The sequence below is a fragment of the Chelonoidis abingdonii genome, chromosome 4 (assembly GCF_003597395.2).
Source record: "Chelonoidis abingdonii isolate Lonesome George chromosome 4, CheloAbing_2.0, whole genome shotgun sequence".
Lineage (NCBI taxonomy): Eukaryota > Metazoa > Chordata > Testudines > Testudinidae > Chelonoidis > Chelonoidis abingdonii.
Window position 1 is genome coordinate 4,897,408 of NC_133772.1, and position 11,383 is coordinate 4,908,790.

The 11,383-nt window shown below is 58.8% G+C and overlaps 3 protein-coding genes across 6 annotated transcripts in view; 2 read left to right on the forward strand and 1 right to left on the reverse strand.

Moving 5' to 3' along the window:
• Positions 1 to 2,022, forward strand: part of RUSF1 (RUS family member 1) — a 9,997-nt gene extending 7,975 nt beyond the window's left edge. For all 3 annotated transcript variants that reach the window (XM_032763162.2, XM_075065922.1, XM_075065921.1), the window contains 4 exons: positions 370 to 440; positions 921 to 1,079; positions 1,200 to 1,277; positions 1,718 to 2,022. In XM_032763162.2, the coding sequence (XP_032619053.1) occupies positions 370 to 440; positions 921 to 1,079; positions 1,200 to 1,277; positions 1,718 to 1,812 (403 nt within the window). In that variant the 3' untranslated portion in view covers positions 1,813 to 2,022. The remainder of the gene's footprint in view (positions 1 to 369; positions 441 to 920; positions 1,080 to 1,199; positions 1,278 to 1,717) is intronic.
• A 1,864-nt stretch (positions 2,023 to 3,886) lies between these two features.
• On the forward strand, positions 3,887 to 8,722 carry LOC116815100 (phosphatidylserine decarboxylase proenzyme, mitochondrial-like). Its single transcript, XM_032763177.2, has 6 exons — positions 3,887 to 4,743; positions 4,915 to 5,145; positions 6,398 to 6,524; positions 6,739 to 6,870; positions 6,999 to 7,159; positions 7,762 to 8,722. Exons 1-6 carry the CDS (start codon positions 4,621 to 4,623, stop codon positions 7,984 to 7,986), a joined length of 999 nt encoding a protein of 332 aa, XP_032619068.1. The 5' UTR covers positions 3,887 to 4,620; the 3' UTR covers positions 7,987 to 8,722.
• Positions 8,723 to 10,067: 1,345 nt separating this feature from the next.
• SLC5A2 (solute carrier family 5 member 2) overlaps positions 10,068 to 11,383 on the reverse strand; it is a 33,149-nt gene continuing 31,833 nt past the window's right edge. For both annotated transcript variants that reach the window (XM_075065897.1, XM_032763146.2), the window contains 2 exons: positions 10,903 to 11,050; positions 10,068 to 10,678 (listed from right to left, as the gene is read on the reverse strand). In XM_075065897.1, coding sequence (XP_074921998.1) covers positions 10,515 to 10,678; positions 10,903 to 11,050 — 312 coding nt within the window. In that variant the 3' untranslated portion in view covers positions 10,068 to 10,514. The remainder of the gene's footprint in view (positions 10,679 to 10,902; positions 11,051 to 11,383) is intronic.

Genomic DNA, 11,383 nt, shown 5'->3' on the forward strand with positions numbered 1-11,383 from the left:
TTTGTTCTTGTGTCCACATTGGTACTAAGCTTAAATAATTCCTCTCCCTCCCTGATATTAATCCCTCTGATATATTTATAAAGAGCAATCATATCCCGCCTCAGCCTTCTTTTGGTTAGGCTAAACAAGCCAAGCTCTTTGAGTCTCCTTTCATAAGACAGGTTTTCCATTCCTTGGATCATCCTAGTAGCCCATCTCTGAACTGCACACAGTATTCCAGATGAGGTCTCACCAGTGCCTTGTATAATGGTACTAACACCTCCTTATCTTTGCTGGAAATACCTCACCTGATGCATCCTAAAACTGCATTAGCTTTTCGTAGTGAGCATCTCCTTCTTTGCGTATTCTTTCCTTCTCTCTATCCCACAGCGTAGCTGAGTTCCAGCAGGCCTGCGAGGGCAACTCGAGGAACTATCTAATCGCTCTGAACCGAAAAGCTGGTGAGGAGGGACCGAGAGGAAGAATGAGACCCAGGTGTCCAGGATGGCAGCCATAGGGGGCAGAGACCAGGAGGGGAACAGGACCTAAGTGTCCAGCACGGCTGCCCTAGGGGGCAGAGACCAGGAGTGGAAATGGGACCCAGGTGTCCTGGATGGCAGTTGTAGGGGGCAGAGACCAGAAGGGGAAATGGGACCCAGGTGTCCTGGATGGCAGCCATAAAGGGCAGAGATCAGGAGGGGAATAGGACCTAAGTGTCCAGCACGGCAGCAGTAGGGGGCAGAGACAAGGAGTGGAAATGGGACCCAGGTGTCTTGGATGGCAGCCGTAGGGGACAGAGACCAGGAATGGAAATGGGACCCTGGCATCTGGCACAGCAGCCGTAGGAGACAGAGATTGGGAGGGGAAACGGGACCCAGGTGTCTGGGATGGCAGTGTGGTGAGATGGTGCAGGACACCCTGCTGTGCCCTTCTCCCCACAGGCACTGTGGCTGTGGCCCTGCACCATGGAGCGAGCAGTGTGGACACCATCCAGGCCTGTTCCCACGCCCTGCTGCTAGAGACCCTGCTGTCCCAGGCCCTGCCCCCGGGTGCCGTGGAGGAAGAGACTCTACAGAAGCTGCAATGGCAGTTGTGTGGAGGTGAGGGGCAGGGTGACCAGACACCCCCTGTGCCTGATCCTGTGGGGGGGCAGAGGGGCTCATCCAGAGGTTTCACTGCACCTATCCTTCACCCACAGCCAGCTCTGTTCTGTCTTTCAGCCCCTGATGGAGAGGTCTGGGCTGCGCTGACGGAAACTCACCAACTGCTGGACAGGCTGTTCCCCCGGTTCCTAGCAGGTAACTGGGAGCACCCCTAGTGCTCCTCCCTGGAGAGAGCGCCCCCTGCTGGGGAACATCCCCACCCCCTGTACTCAGCTCTGAGCCCCCTAGTGCCCTTACACTCGGGAGGGTGCCCCCTGCTGGGAAATGTCCCCAACCCCTGCACTCAGCCCCGGCCCTTCCCTGTGTCCCTCTGCCTGGGGAGAGCGTCCCCTGCTGGGGAATATCCCCACCCCCTGCACTCCAGCACCCTGTGCTGTGGAGACCCCACCCCCCATGTTCTCGGTGCTGGGGTCTTCCCCATTGGCCCTTGCCCTGGGGAGATCGGAGAGACACTCCCACTCACTGCATTTGCAGCCCTGAGGTGTCCCCTAGTGCCCCCTGTCCCATGAAGAGCGCCTCCTGCTGGGGAAACACATACATCATCCTCTGGCCTTGGGCTGGTCTGTCTCTTGCAGGGCTGGTCTCGGCTGGCTGGGTCACGGATCGGAACCTGCTTGGAGCAGAGGAGTGGCGTCTGGATTGGACCCCAAAGGACAAGAAAGCTCTGTAGACCTGCCCCCCTCCCCAGCATCGGCAGCGACCCCAATGAGACCAAAACGTTCTGTGCCTTAGCGGGCTTACCCCAGTGAGCTGGCTCGGACTAGTGACTAAAGGATGCGGATTCAATCCAGCTCCATGTGGGACCAGAGTTACACACACTGTGAATCCAATGTGCTCTGCACCCCTGTTCTGCTGGGAATAAAGTTTTTATATATATATACTAGACATGGGGCTTTTCCCTGCTAGGGGGTACAGTGAAGATGCAGCCACCTCTTGGTTGGGGCGTGGGGGCTGTTTATAGGGTGATCCCTCACCCAGCACTGAGATGCAGCCACCTCTGGTGCAGGGTGTGGGGACTGTTTATACGGGGATCCCTGGCCTGGCGCTGAGATGCAGCCCCCTCTGGGGTGGGGTTCGGAGGCTGTTTATATGGGGATCCCTTGCCTGGCCCTGAGATGCCGCCATCTCCAGGGTGGGGCGCAGGGGCTGTTTATACAGGGATCCCTTGCCTGGGCTGAGATGCAGCCGTATCTGGGGCATAGTTCAAGCCCCTACTGTTTGCAATCCCACCATGTGTGCATGACCAGGTGATGTCACAGTCCTGCTGTGTGGCATGATGATGAGACCATAGGCTTGTGCGGAGCCAATTTCATGAGGGAGGGCCCCGTGCAACTCTTGTGAGTCATTGTGCTTGTCATGTGATGGCCATCGCTGAGTACTGGCGAGGTGGAAGAGACGGATCCGGGCCAGCAATATCCTTGCTCCCAGTGAGTGTGTCTGGGCTGCCTTCGCCCTCTGTGTGTGTGTGTGTGTGTGTGTGTGGTTTGTGTGTTGTTGTCATCCTCTGTGTGTGTGTGTGTTATTCTCTGTACCCTTGTATTGGGTGTGATTTTGTGTTAGTATCATTCAGTGTTTTTCTCTGTGTGATTGTGTTAGTGTTCTGTGTGTGTGCGATTTGTGTTTGTGTGAATGTTGCCCTCTATTGTTATAGTGTGCATGATTGTGTGTTAGGAGTATGCTCTGTACCCTTGTGTGTGTGATTGTATGTCTGTGTGTGTTTGTGATTGTGTTAGTGTTCTGTGTGTGTGCGATTTGTGTTTGTGTGAATGTTGCCCTCTATTGTTATAGTGTGCATGATTGTGTGTTAGGAGTATGCTCTGTACCCTTGTGTGTGTGATTGTATGTCTGTGTGTGTTTGTGATTGTGTTAGTGTTCTCTCTGTTATCTTGTGTGTGTGTGTGTGACTTTGTGTCACTGTCATTCTATGTGCCATATTGTAGGAGGCTGCTAGGGGGTGTCTGTGCTGAGTTGTGGGGGGTGTGTGCATATGCATGCACCAGGATCAGTAGATATCAGCTGTCTTGAGAGTCGCTGTCTTGCTATCAGTGTGTGCGGGTGTGCATGTTGCGGGGTGTGGGTCATTGTGTCAAATGTGTGTGTTGTATGTGTGTCGGTTGTACCGTCTGCTGTCAGCGAGTGTGTGTGAGTTTTCAGAGTAGCAGCCGTGTTAGTCTGTATCTGCAAAAAGAACAGGAGTACTTGTGGCACTTTAGAGACTAACAGATTTATTTGAGCATAAGCTTTCGTGGGCTAGAACCCACTTCATCGGATGCATGCAGATAAAGTGGTCTGTAGCCCACGAAAGCTTATGCTCAAATAAATTTGTTAGTCTCTAAGGTGCCACAAGTACTCCTGTTCTTTTTGTGTGAGTTTTGTTTCCTGTGTGTATAAATAGCAGGGCGTGTCGCTGAGGGCAGGTGTGTGTTATGTTACTAATGCGTGTGGAGGGGTGTCCTCTTCCGTGTGTGTGGGACCCAAAGGCCAGGAGTCTCTCTCCCAGCCACTGTGCGTCAGTGTGTATGTGTACATTTGTGCATGTTTCCTCTGTGTGTGTAAGTGGGTGGCTGTGTCTGTCTGTAGGTTTTCAGGAGTCACACCCCACTCTTAGCTTCTGTGTGTTATGTGTGTGTATGTCTCTGTGTGTGTTACACTGTTATAGTCTGTGTATATGACACTGTCTATGCATGTGTGTGACGTGTGTTACACTGTGACACTGCATGTTACACACTGAATTACACTGCTCTGAGTGTGATACATGCTGTTTGTGTTAGTCTATTAGTGTATCACATCTGTTAGTGTGTTACACTGTTACACTCTGTGTTACACTGTGTTATTCCCTGTGTTAAATTTGTGTGTGCAATTGTTACACACAGACACACACAGAGTATGTTGGAGTGTGTGTGACACTGTGGTCTGTGACACGGTTACACTCTGTGTTACACTGTTAGTGTGTTACACTGATTTATGCTCTCTTTGTGTGTTACACCCTATGTGTGTTAACATTTGTATGTGCAACACTTTTGCTTTATGTCTCTGTCAGTGTGTTTGTGTGTTATACTGCTATGCTCTGTGTGACACTGTATGTTACACTCTGTGTGTTGTTGTGCCTGTGCACAACACTGTTATGCTCTGTGTGTTTGTGTTATGCTGTGTGTAACTGCGTTTGGTCTCGGGGAGTGGGCTGGCTCTGTCTTGGGGGTGCTATCTGGCCCCATGGCAGCCCCGAGCCTGGGCACTGCTCTCCTGATGGGCATGGGGGGCCCAGCCCGGCTTTGGGGGATGCCTCTGGGGCAGTGACTCCCCTCTGCTCCAGGCTGGGATCTCCCAGGCAAAGGCAGGCTGTGTAAATCATCTCATAACTCCCAGGGGTGAGCACCCAGTGCTGCCCTCCCGGATCCCTGGGTCCCATTCTCTGTCCCGGTTTCCCCCCCAGGGGTGAGCTGTAGTGTGTGCATGGTGCTGTACTTGTCCCTCCAGGATGGCCATCCCCAGGCTCTCCCTGCGGCGCCATCTACCCCGGATACCTGGCCATGCCCTGCGGCTCCGTTCCTGGCAGATTCTCAAGCCTCTCACCTGTGTTGGGCTGCAGCCCACCAGCAAGGTCAGGGCATGGGGGGTAGAGAAGGGGCCAGCGAGGGGGAGGAACTGGGGAGAAGAGGGGGCAGAAGAAGTGATGGGAGGGATCTGGGGTGGGATGGGAGGAGTGGGGGGAGGGGATATATAGGGGGGGCTCTAAGGGGCGAGTGCCCCCTGCTGACTCTTCCCCCTGCAGGCCTTGTACTGCCGTGCCCCCACCCGGCTGCTCTCGCGACTCTGGGGGGTGCTGACAGGGCTGGCGCTGCCCCGCTGGCTGCAACGCCCCCTGCTGTCGCTCTACGTCTGGGCCTTCTCTGTCAACATGGCCGAGGCGGCTGAGGAAGATCTGAGTGGCTACCGCAGCCTTGGGGAGCTCTTCCGGCGCCCACTCAAGCCCTGGGTGCGTCCCATTGCTCCCCATGACATGGTATGTCCTTCTCTGCCCCCCCCCATTGCCTTCCCATGGCATGGTACATCCCGCCTTGCCCCCCACATTGCCCTCCCATGACATGGTATGTCCTTCTCTGTCCCCGCCCCATGGCATGGTACGTCCCGCCTTACCCCCCCATTGCCCTCCCATGACATGGTATTTCCTGGACTGCCCGCCATTGCCCTCCCATGGCATAATATGTCCTGCTTTGTTCTCTCCTCTCCTGCATTGCCCTTCCATGGCATGGAATGTCCTACCCTGCCCCCCATTGTCCTCCCATGGCATGGTACGTCCCACCTTGCCCCCCCCATTGCCCTCCCATGACATGGTATTTCCCGTACTGCCCCCCATTGCCCTCCCATGGCATGGTATGTCCTGCTTTGATCTCTCCTCTCCTGCATTGCCCTTCCATGGCATGGAATGTCCTGCCCTACCCCCCATTCTCCTCCCATGGCATGGTATATCCTGCCCTGCCCCCCCCCCCATGACATGGTAGGTCCCTCCCATTGTCCTCCCATGATATGGTATATCTCTGCCGACCCCTTCATTGTCTTTCCATGTCATGGCAGGCCCTCCACTCCCCCAGCAAAGCTCCTCATGGGATGGTCTGTTCAATCCCACCCCTCCACAGTACGATTACCTTCCACTCCTGAACCCCCAACAATACGATAGGTCTCATTTTGTTCTCCCTTCACATGGCATGGTATGTCCCACCCCTCCTGCACAAATTCTGGTATGCCCCGCATGGTCTGTCTCATTCTCCCCTCCCCCCTGTGCCCCATATCATGGGTCTTCCCTTCCCATGAAACCCCTTTGACATGATACCTTCTGCTGCCCACAATGACAATGCACGTGCATGTCCCACCCTGAGGCCAGGCTCCCCAGGGTCCCAGACCTCCCCGCCTGCCTTGGCCCGCATGTGTGCCCAGCAGCGCTGCGAGCTCAACATGACCCTGCCAGCAGCGGCACATGAGCCTCCCTCACGTGTGAGACACAAGTGTGTTCACCAGGGCTCCAGGCCTGGTGCTTTCACAGCCTGGCTTTTCACAAGAGCTTTGCACTGTCGGTGCATGGGCTGGCATGGGCCCTCCGCAGAGCCCTGCACCTGCCTCCCCAGGGTACTGCTCCCTGGGGATTGGGAGTGCCCCCATCTTTGCTCAGCTGGCACAGGTGTGAACACCCTGGCCTGCCCTTGTGAATCTCCGTGCAAGGCCATCACCACTTCTCATCCTGTCTTGGCTGGTTGCAGGTCAGCCCGGCAGATGGCTGCATCGTGCACCTGGGCCGGGTGCGAAGGAGCGGCCTGGAGCAGGTGAAGGGGGTGACGTACTCTCTAGAGAGCTTCCTTGGCCCCCAGGACTGGAGGGAAGATGGGGGTGAGTGAGGGGTTAGGCAGTGGGCTGATGTGGGGGGTTGGTCTTAGTATCCAATCCGGAGTGGGGGCGGGTGGCTGGGGTAGATCCCAGAGGCCAATCTGGGGACCAAAGGGGCCACACTGGGGGGACAATCCCTGTGTGTGTGTGTCCGTGTCTGTGTCCCAATCCAAGGCAGGTGCAGATTAACCCTTTGCTCTCCGTCTCTCTCCCCCAGGCAGGGGTCTCTCCCCATGGTGGCACCGGGGGCACCGGCTCTATCAGTGCATCATCTATCTGGCACCGGGCGACTATCACCGCTTCCACTCGCCCACCAACTGGCACATCCGGCACAGCCGGCACTTCCCCGGTACGGCACAGCCGAGGAGGGGAGCAGGCTGGGGCGGTGGGGGGCATGAACCCAATTGTCACTCACGCTGGGGTCTCCTCTTCCCTCCCATCTATCTGCATGCCCTGCCTTGTGTCCATCCGTGGCAGGCTCCCTGATGTCGGTGAGCCCGAGCGTGGTGCGCTGGATCCCGGGGCTATTCTGTCACAACGAGCGGGTGGTGCTGAGCGGGGAGTGGGCCCACGGCTTCTTCTCTCTGACTGCCGTGGGGGCCACCAACGTGGGCTCCATCCGCATCTACTGCGACCAGGTGGGGCTGGGGGCAGAGGGAGCTGGGAGCCCTGGAGAGGGGGGGGCAGCCCTCATGTCCTGGTGGGGTCCCTGGTGAGCGTGTGCACTTGTGGGGGTTGCATGGAGGCGAGTCCTGGTGAGCACGCACAGGCTCATGGGATTGCATGGGGGGGGGGCCCTGGCGAGTGTGCACACACTTACATGAAAAGACGTGGGGGGGTCCTGGTGATTGTGCACATGCTTGCACGATCTGATGTGAGGGAGGCCCTCGTGAGCATGGCTGTGCTTGTGGAATCTCATGGGGGGGTCCCTGGTGAGCATGCATGCATTTGTGGGATCAAACAAGGGGGGGGCCCTCGTGAGTGTGCGTGCATTTGTGCGATAGCACATGGGGGGCCTCCCGGTGAGCATGTGCGCCCATGGGATTGCATGTAGGGGGGGCCTGGTGAGCGCATGCTCTGGTGGGATTGCACGTGGGGGGGCTAGTGAGCACATGCTCCTGTGGGGTCACATGTTGGGGGGGGTGAGCACAGAGTCACATGGCTCTTGTGAGCCAGAGCAGATATGGAGTGAGGGGGTGCCCATCACCATGGTAAACGTGGCCCCCTTTCTCTCTGGCAGGACCTTCGAACCAATTGCGCCCGCCACGTGCAGGGCTGCTACCATGACGTCAGCTACTTGGCCTGGGCGGGGCCATCGGGGGTCCCTGCCCCCAAGGGAGCCGGCCTGGGCGAGTTCAACCTGGGCTCCACCATCGTCCTCCTCTTCCAGGGGCCCCGGCGCTTTGGCTTCCGCACCAGTGCTGGGTGCAGGGTGCGGGTGGGGCAGGCGCTGGGCAGCCTGTGACGTGGTGGGCAGAGGAGCAGACCCTCATTTCAGGGTGGGACCCTGATTTCCTGGGGAGATTGGAGAATCCCTTCACTGCCATGGGGGGGACACCCCAGATTCAGTGGGTAAAGGGAGGCGACACCACACTTGTGGGAGAAGGGAACCCCCCCCATTTCAGATGGGAGAATTGGACCCCTCTTTACTGGGGGGAAGGGAGAGGTCCCCCATTCCAATAGCCCCTCCAACTTTTTGCTAAGGAACGTGAGGGGCTTTGACACCCCTTTAGAGCCATGGAGGAAAAATAGTAGTGACCCTGATCTTAGCAGGGAATGGGATTTTTGGAGGCGGGAGCACGAGGAACCATACATTCAAGGGGGGGGACAGAGAGCCCCCCACACTAGGAGAAGGAACCCCACTTTCCAGTGAGGGAATATGGGGTGAATCTGTTGCCCCCCACCTTTAATTCCAATGGCGGTAAAAAGAAGATATTTGGTTTTAAGTGCGGGGGCGGTCCCACATTCAGTGGGGAGGACATGGGGGGGTGAATCCAAGGTCCCCCCCTTAATTCCAAAGGGGGATGATATGAATGGGGCTCAGGGGAGCTCCTTCCCAGATCCTTTGGGGTTGAAATCTGGGTGGAACTTTTGTACCATCCTCTCTGCCCCCCTGCTACTGCCACGCCGTCCCAGCACCATAAAGCCATCTGAGCACCAGGGGGCAGAATAGCTCTGAAATAGAGCTTTCTATTTTCATATACAGCATGTGTTTGTGGTGGGGAATGAGACCTGGGGCCTTTCTCCACTAGGGAGCGCCAGCTCCAGTCTGGCCCTGGGCTACGGGATTGCCTGGCTCAGGGGGTGGGGGACGGGACCTGAGGCCTTTCGCCTCTAGGGGGTGCTGGCTCCAATCTGGCCTTGGGCTAGGGGATTGCCTGACTCAGGGGGTGGGGGACGGGCCCTGGGGCATCTCGCCTCTAGGGGGCGCCAGCTCCACTGTGGCCCTGGGCTAGGGGATTGGCTGGCTCAGGGTGAGGGACGGGACCTGGAGACTTTCCCCTCTAGGGGGCGCTGGCTCCAATCTGGCCCTGGGTTAGGGGATTGGCTGGCTGGGAATGAGACCTCGGGCCTTTTCCCGCTATTTTCATATACAGCCTGTTTGTGTGTGTTTGTGCCTCTAGGGGGCGCCGGCTCCAATCTGGCTCTGGGCTAGGGGATTGGCTGGCTCAGGGGGTGGGGAAAGGGACCTGGGGCCTTTCCCCTCTAGGGGGCGCCGGCTCTGATCTGGCCCTTGGCTACAGGATTGGCTGGCTCAGGGGGTGGGGGATGGGACCTGGGGCCTTTCCCCTCTAGGGGGTGCTGGCTCCGATCTGGCCCTTGGCTAGGGGATTGGCTGGGTCGGGGGGTGGGGGTGGGGAAAGGGACCTGGGGACTTTCCCCTCTAGGGGGCACCGGCTCCAATCTGGCTCTGGGCTAGGGGATTGGCTGGCTCAGGGGGTGGGGGATGGGACCTGGGGACTTTCCCCTCTAGGGGGCGCCGGCTCCAATCTGGCCCTGGGCTAGGGGATTGGCTGGCTCAGGGGGTGGGGGACGGGACCTGGGGACTTTCCCCTCTATTTTCATATATAGCCTGTTTGTGTGTGTTTGCGCCTCTAGAGGGTGCCAGCTCCAATCTGGCTCTGGGCTAGGGGACTGGCTGGGTTGGGGTGGGGGACGGGACCTAGGGCCTTTCCCCTCTAGGGGGCGCCGGTTTCGAGCTGGCCCTGGGCTAGGGGATTGGCTGGCTCAGGGAGTGGGGAAAGGGACATGGGGCCTTTCTCCTCTATGGGGTGCTGGCTTCAATCTGGCTCTGGGCTAGGGGATTGGCTGGCTCATGGGGTGGGGAATGGGACCAGGGGCCTTTTCCCCCAGGGGGCGCCGGCTCCGATCTGGCCCTGGGCTAGGGAATTGGCTCGCTTAGGGGGTGGAGAAGGGGCCTTTCCCCTCTAGGGGGCGCCAGCTCCAATCTGGCTCTGGGCTAGGGGACTGGCTGGCTGGGAATGGGACCTGGGGCCTTTCCCCTCTAGGGGGCGCCTGCTCCAGTCCAGAGAAGAAGCCACAGGGTGGAGTTTCCCATTCATTTATTTGTCTATTGCTTTCCCTCCACACTCTTCCCAGCCTGAGTTTCATGGGGCTGGTCGGAGGCCGGGCTGGTGGTCGGCGAGGGGCTGGGGGCTCTGCTGTCCCCCTCCCGTTTCCATCCTCTTCCTGTGGTCTCTGCCCTGGGGTTGGGGTGGAGGGGAGCCCCCAGAAAATACCTTGGGGGAGGGAGAAGGTGCACAGCAGTGGGGGGGACTACGGCATAGGGCAGAAGGGAGCCCACAACAAGGAGAGGCCCCATTGGATAGAGGGTTGCGTGGGGGGCTAGAGGAAAAGGGTTTATTTGGCTGCAGTGGGGGCTGAGGTGGGAGGTGGCCTGGGAGCCCCGTGGCAGAGGTGGAGGGCTCCTCGCGGGGGGCTCCCCATTGCAGCGGCTCAGGCGTAATAGCCCACAGAAAGAGGCAAGGGCCATCATGGGGCGATGCATGAGGTTGACGACCCGCTCCAGGTGGTGCTCCTTGATGTCTGGAGCCGCTCTGCAGCCGCTTCTGGTGCCTGCTGCGTCTGCACCCCCCAGGCTGCAGAGCCAGGCCATGCAGCGGCCCCACGCCGCCCTGGGGCTGACCGGTGGGGGCCTGGTGAAGAAAGAGAGTGAACAGCATCCCCCGCCGAAGCCCAACCCACTCCCTGCAGCCCAGCTCACCCCCGCCAAGCCCCTTCAGCACAGCGCCCCCGCACCATCCCCCTCAGCCGGTCACCCCCACCAAGCCCCACTCGCCCATCCCCCTTCAGCACAGTCGTCCCCTGCCGAGCTGCCTCCCCATCCCCCTGCAGTCCAGTGGCCCCTGTCAAGCCCCACCTTCCACCTCCAACACGTGCTCCACAGCCCCGTTCGCGGCCACTCCCTGTTGCCTCGTTTCTTGCCTCCTTCTCTCCTCCTCCTCATCTGTGTCCAGGTCCACGCGCTCCTCTTTGCTGTGACGCAGGCTGAACACCAGGCGGTGTAGCTGGGGATGGGGGGGTGGGTCGCAGGGTGAGCACTCTGCACTGGGACACCTGGGTCCCATTCCCCGTCCTGCTCCCTCCCGCTAGGGGCGAGTGCCCTGTACTGCTGTCCCAGACACCTGGGTCCCATTCTCTGTCCTGCTCTCCCCCTCTAGGGGCGAGTGCCCTTTGCTGCTGTCCGGACACCTGGGTCCCATTTCCCGTCCTGCTCTCTCCTCCCTGGGGCGACTGCTCTGCGCTGCTGTCCTGGACACATGGGTCCCTTCCCCATCCTGCTCTCTCCCCCTAGGGGCGAGTGCCCTGCACTGCTGTCCCGGACGCATGGGTCCCTTCCC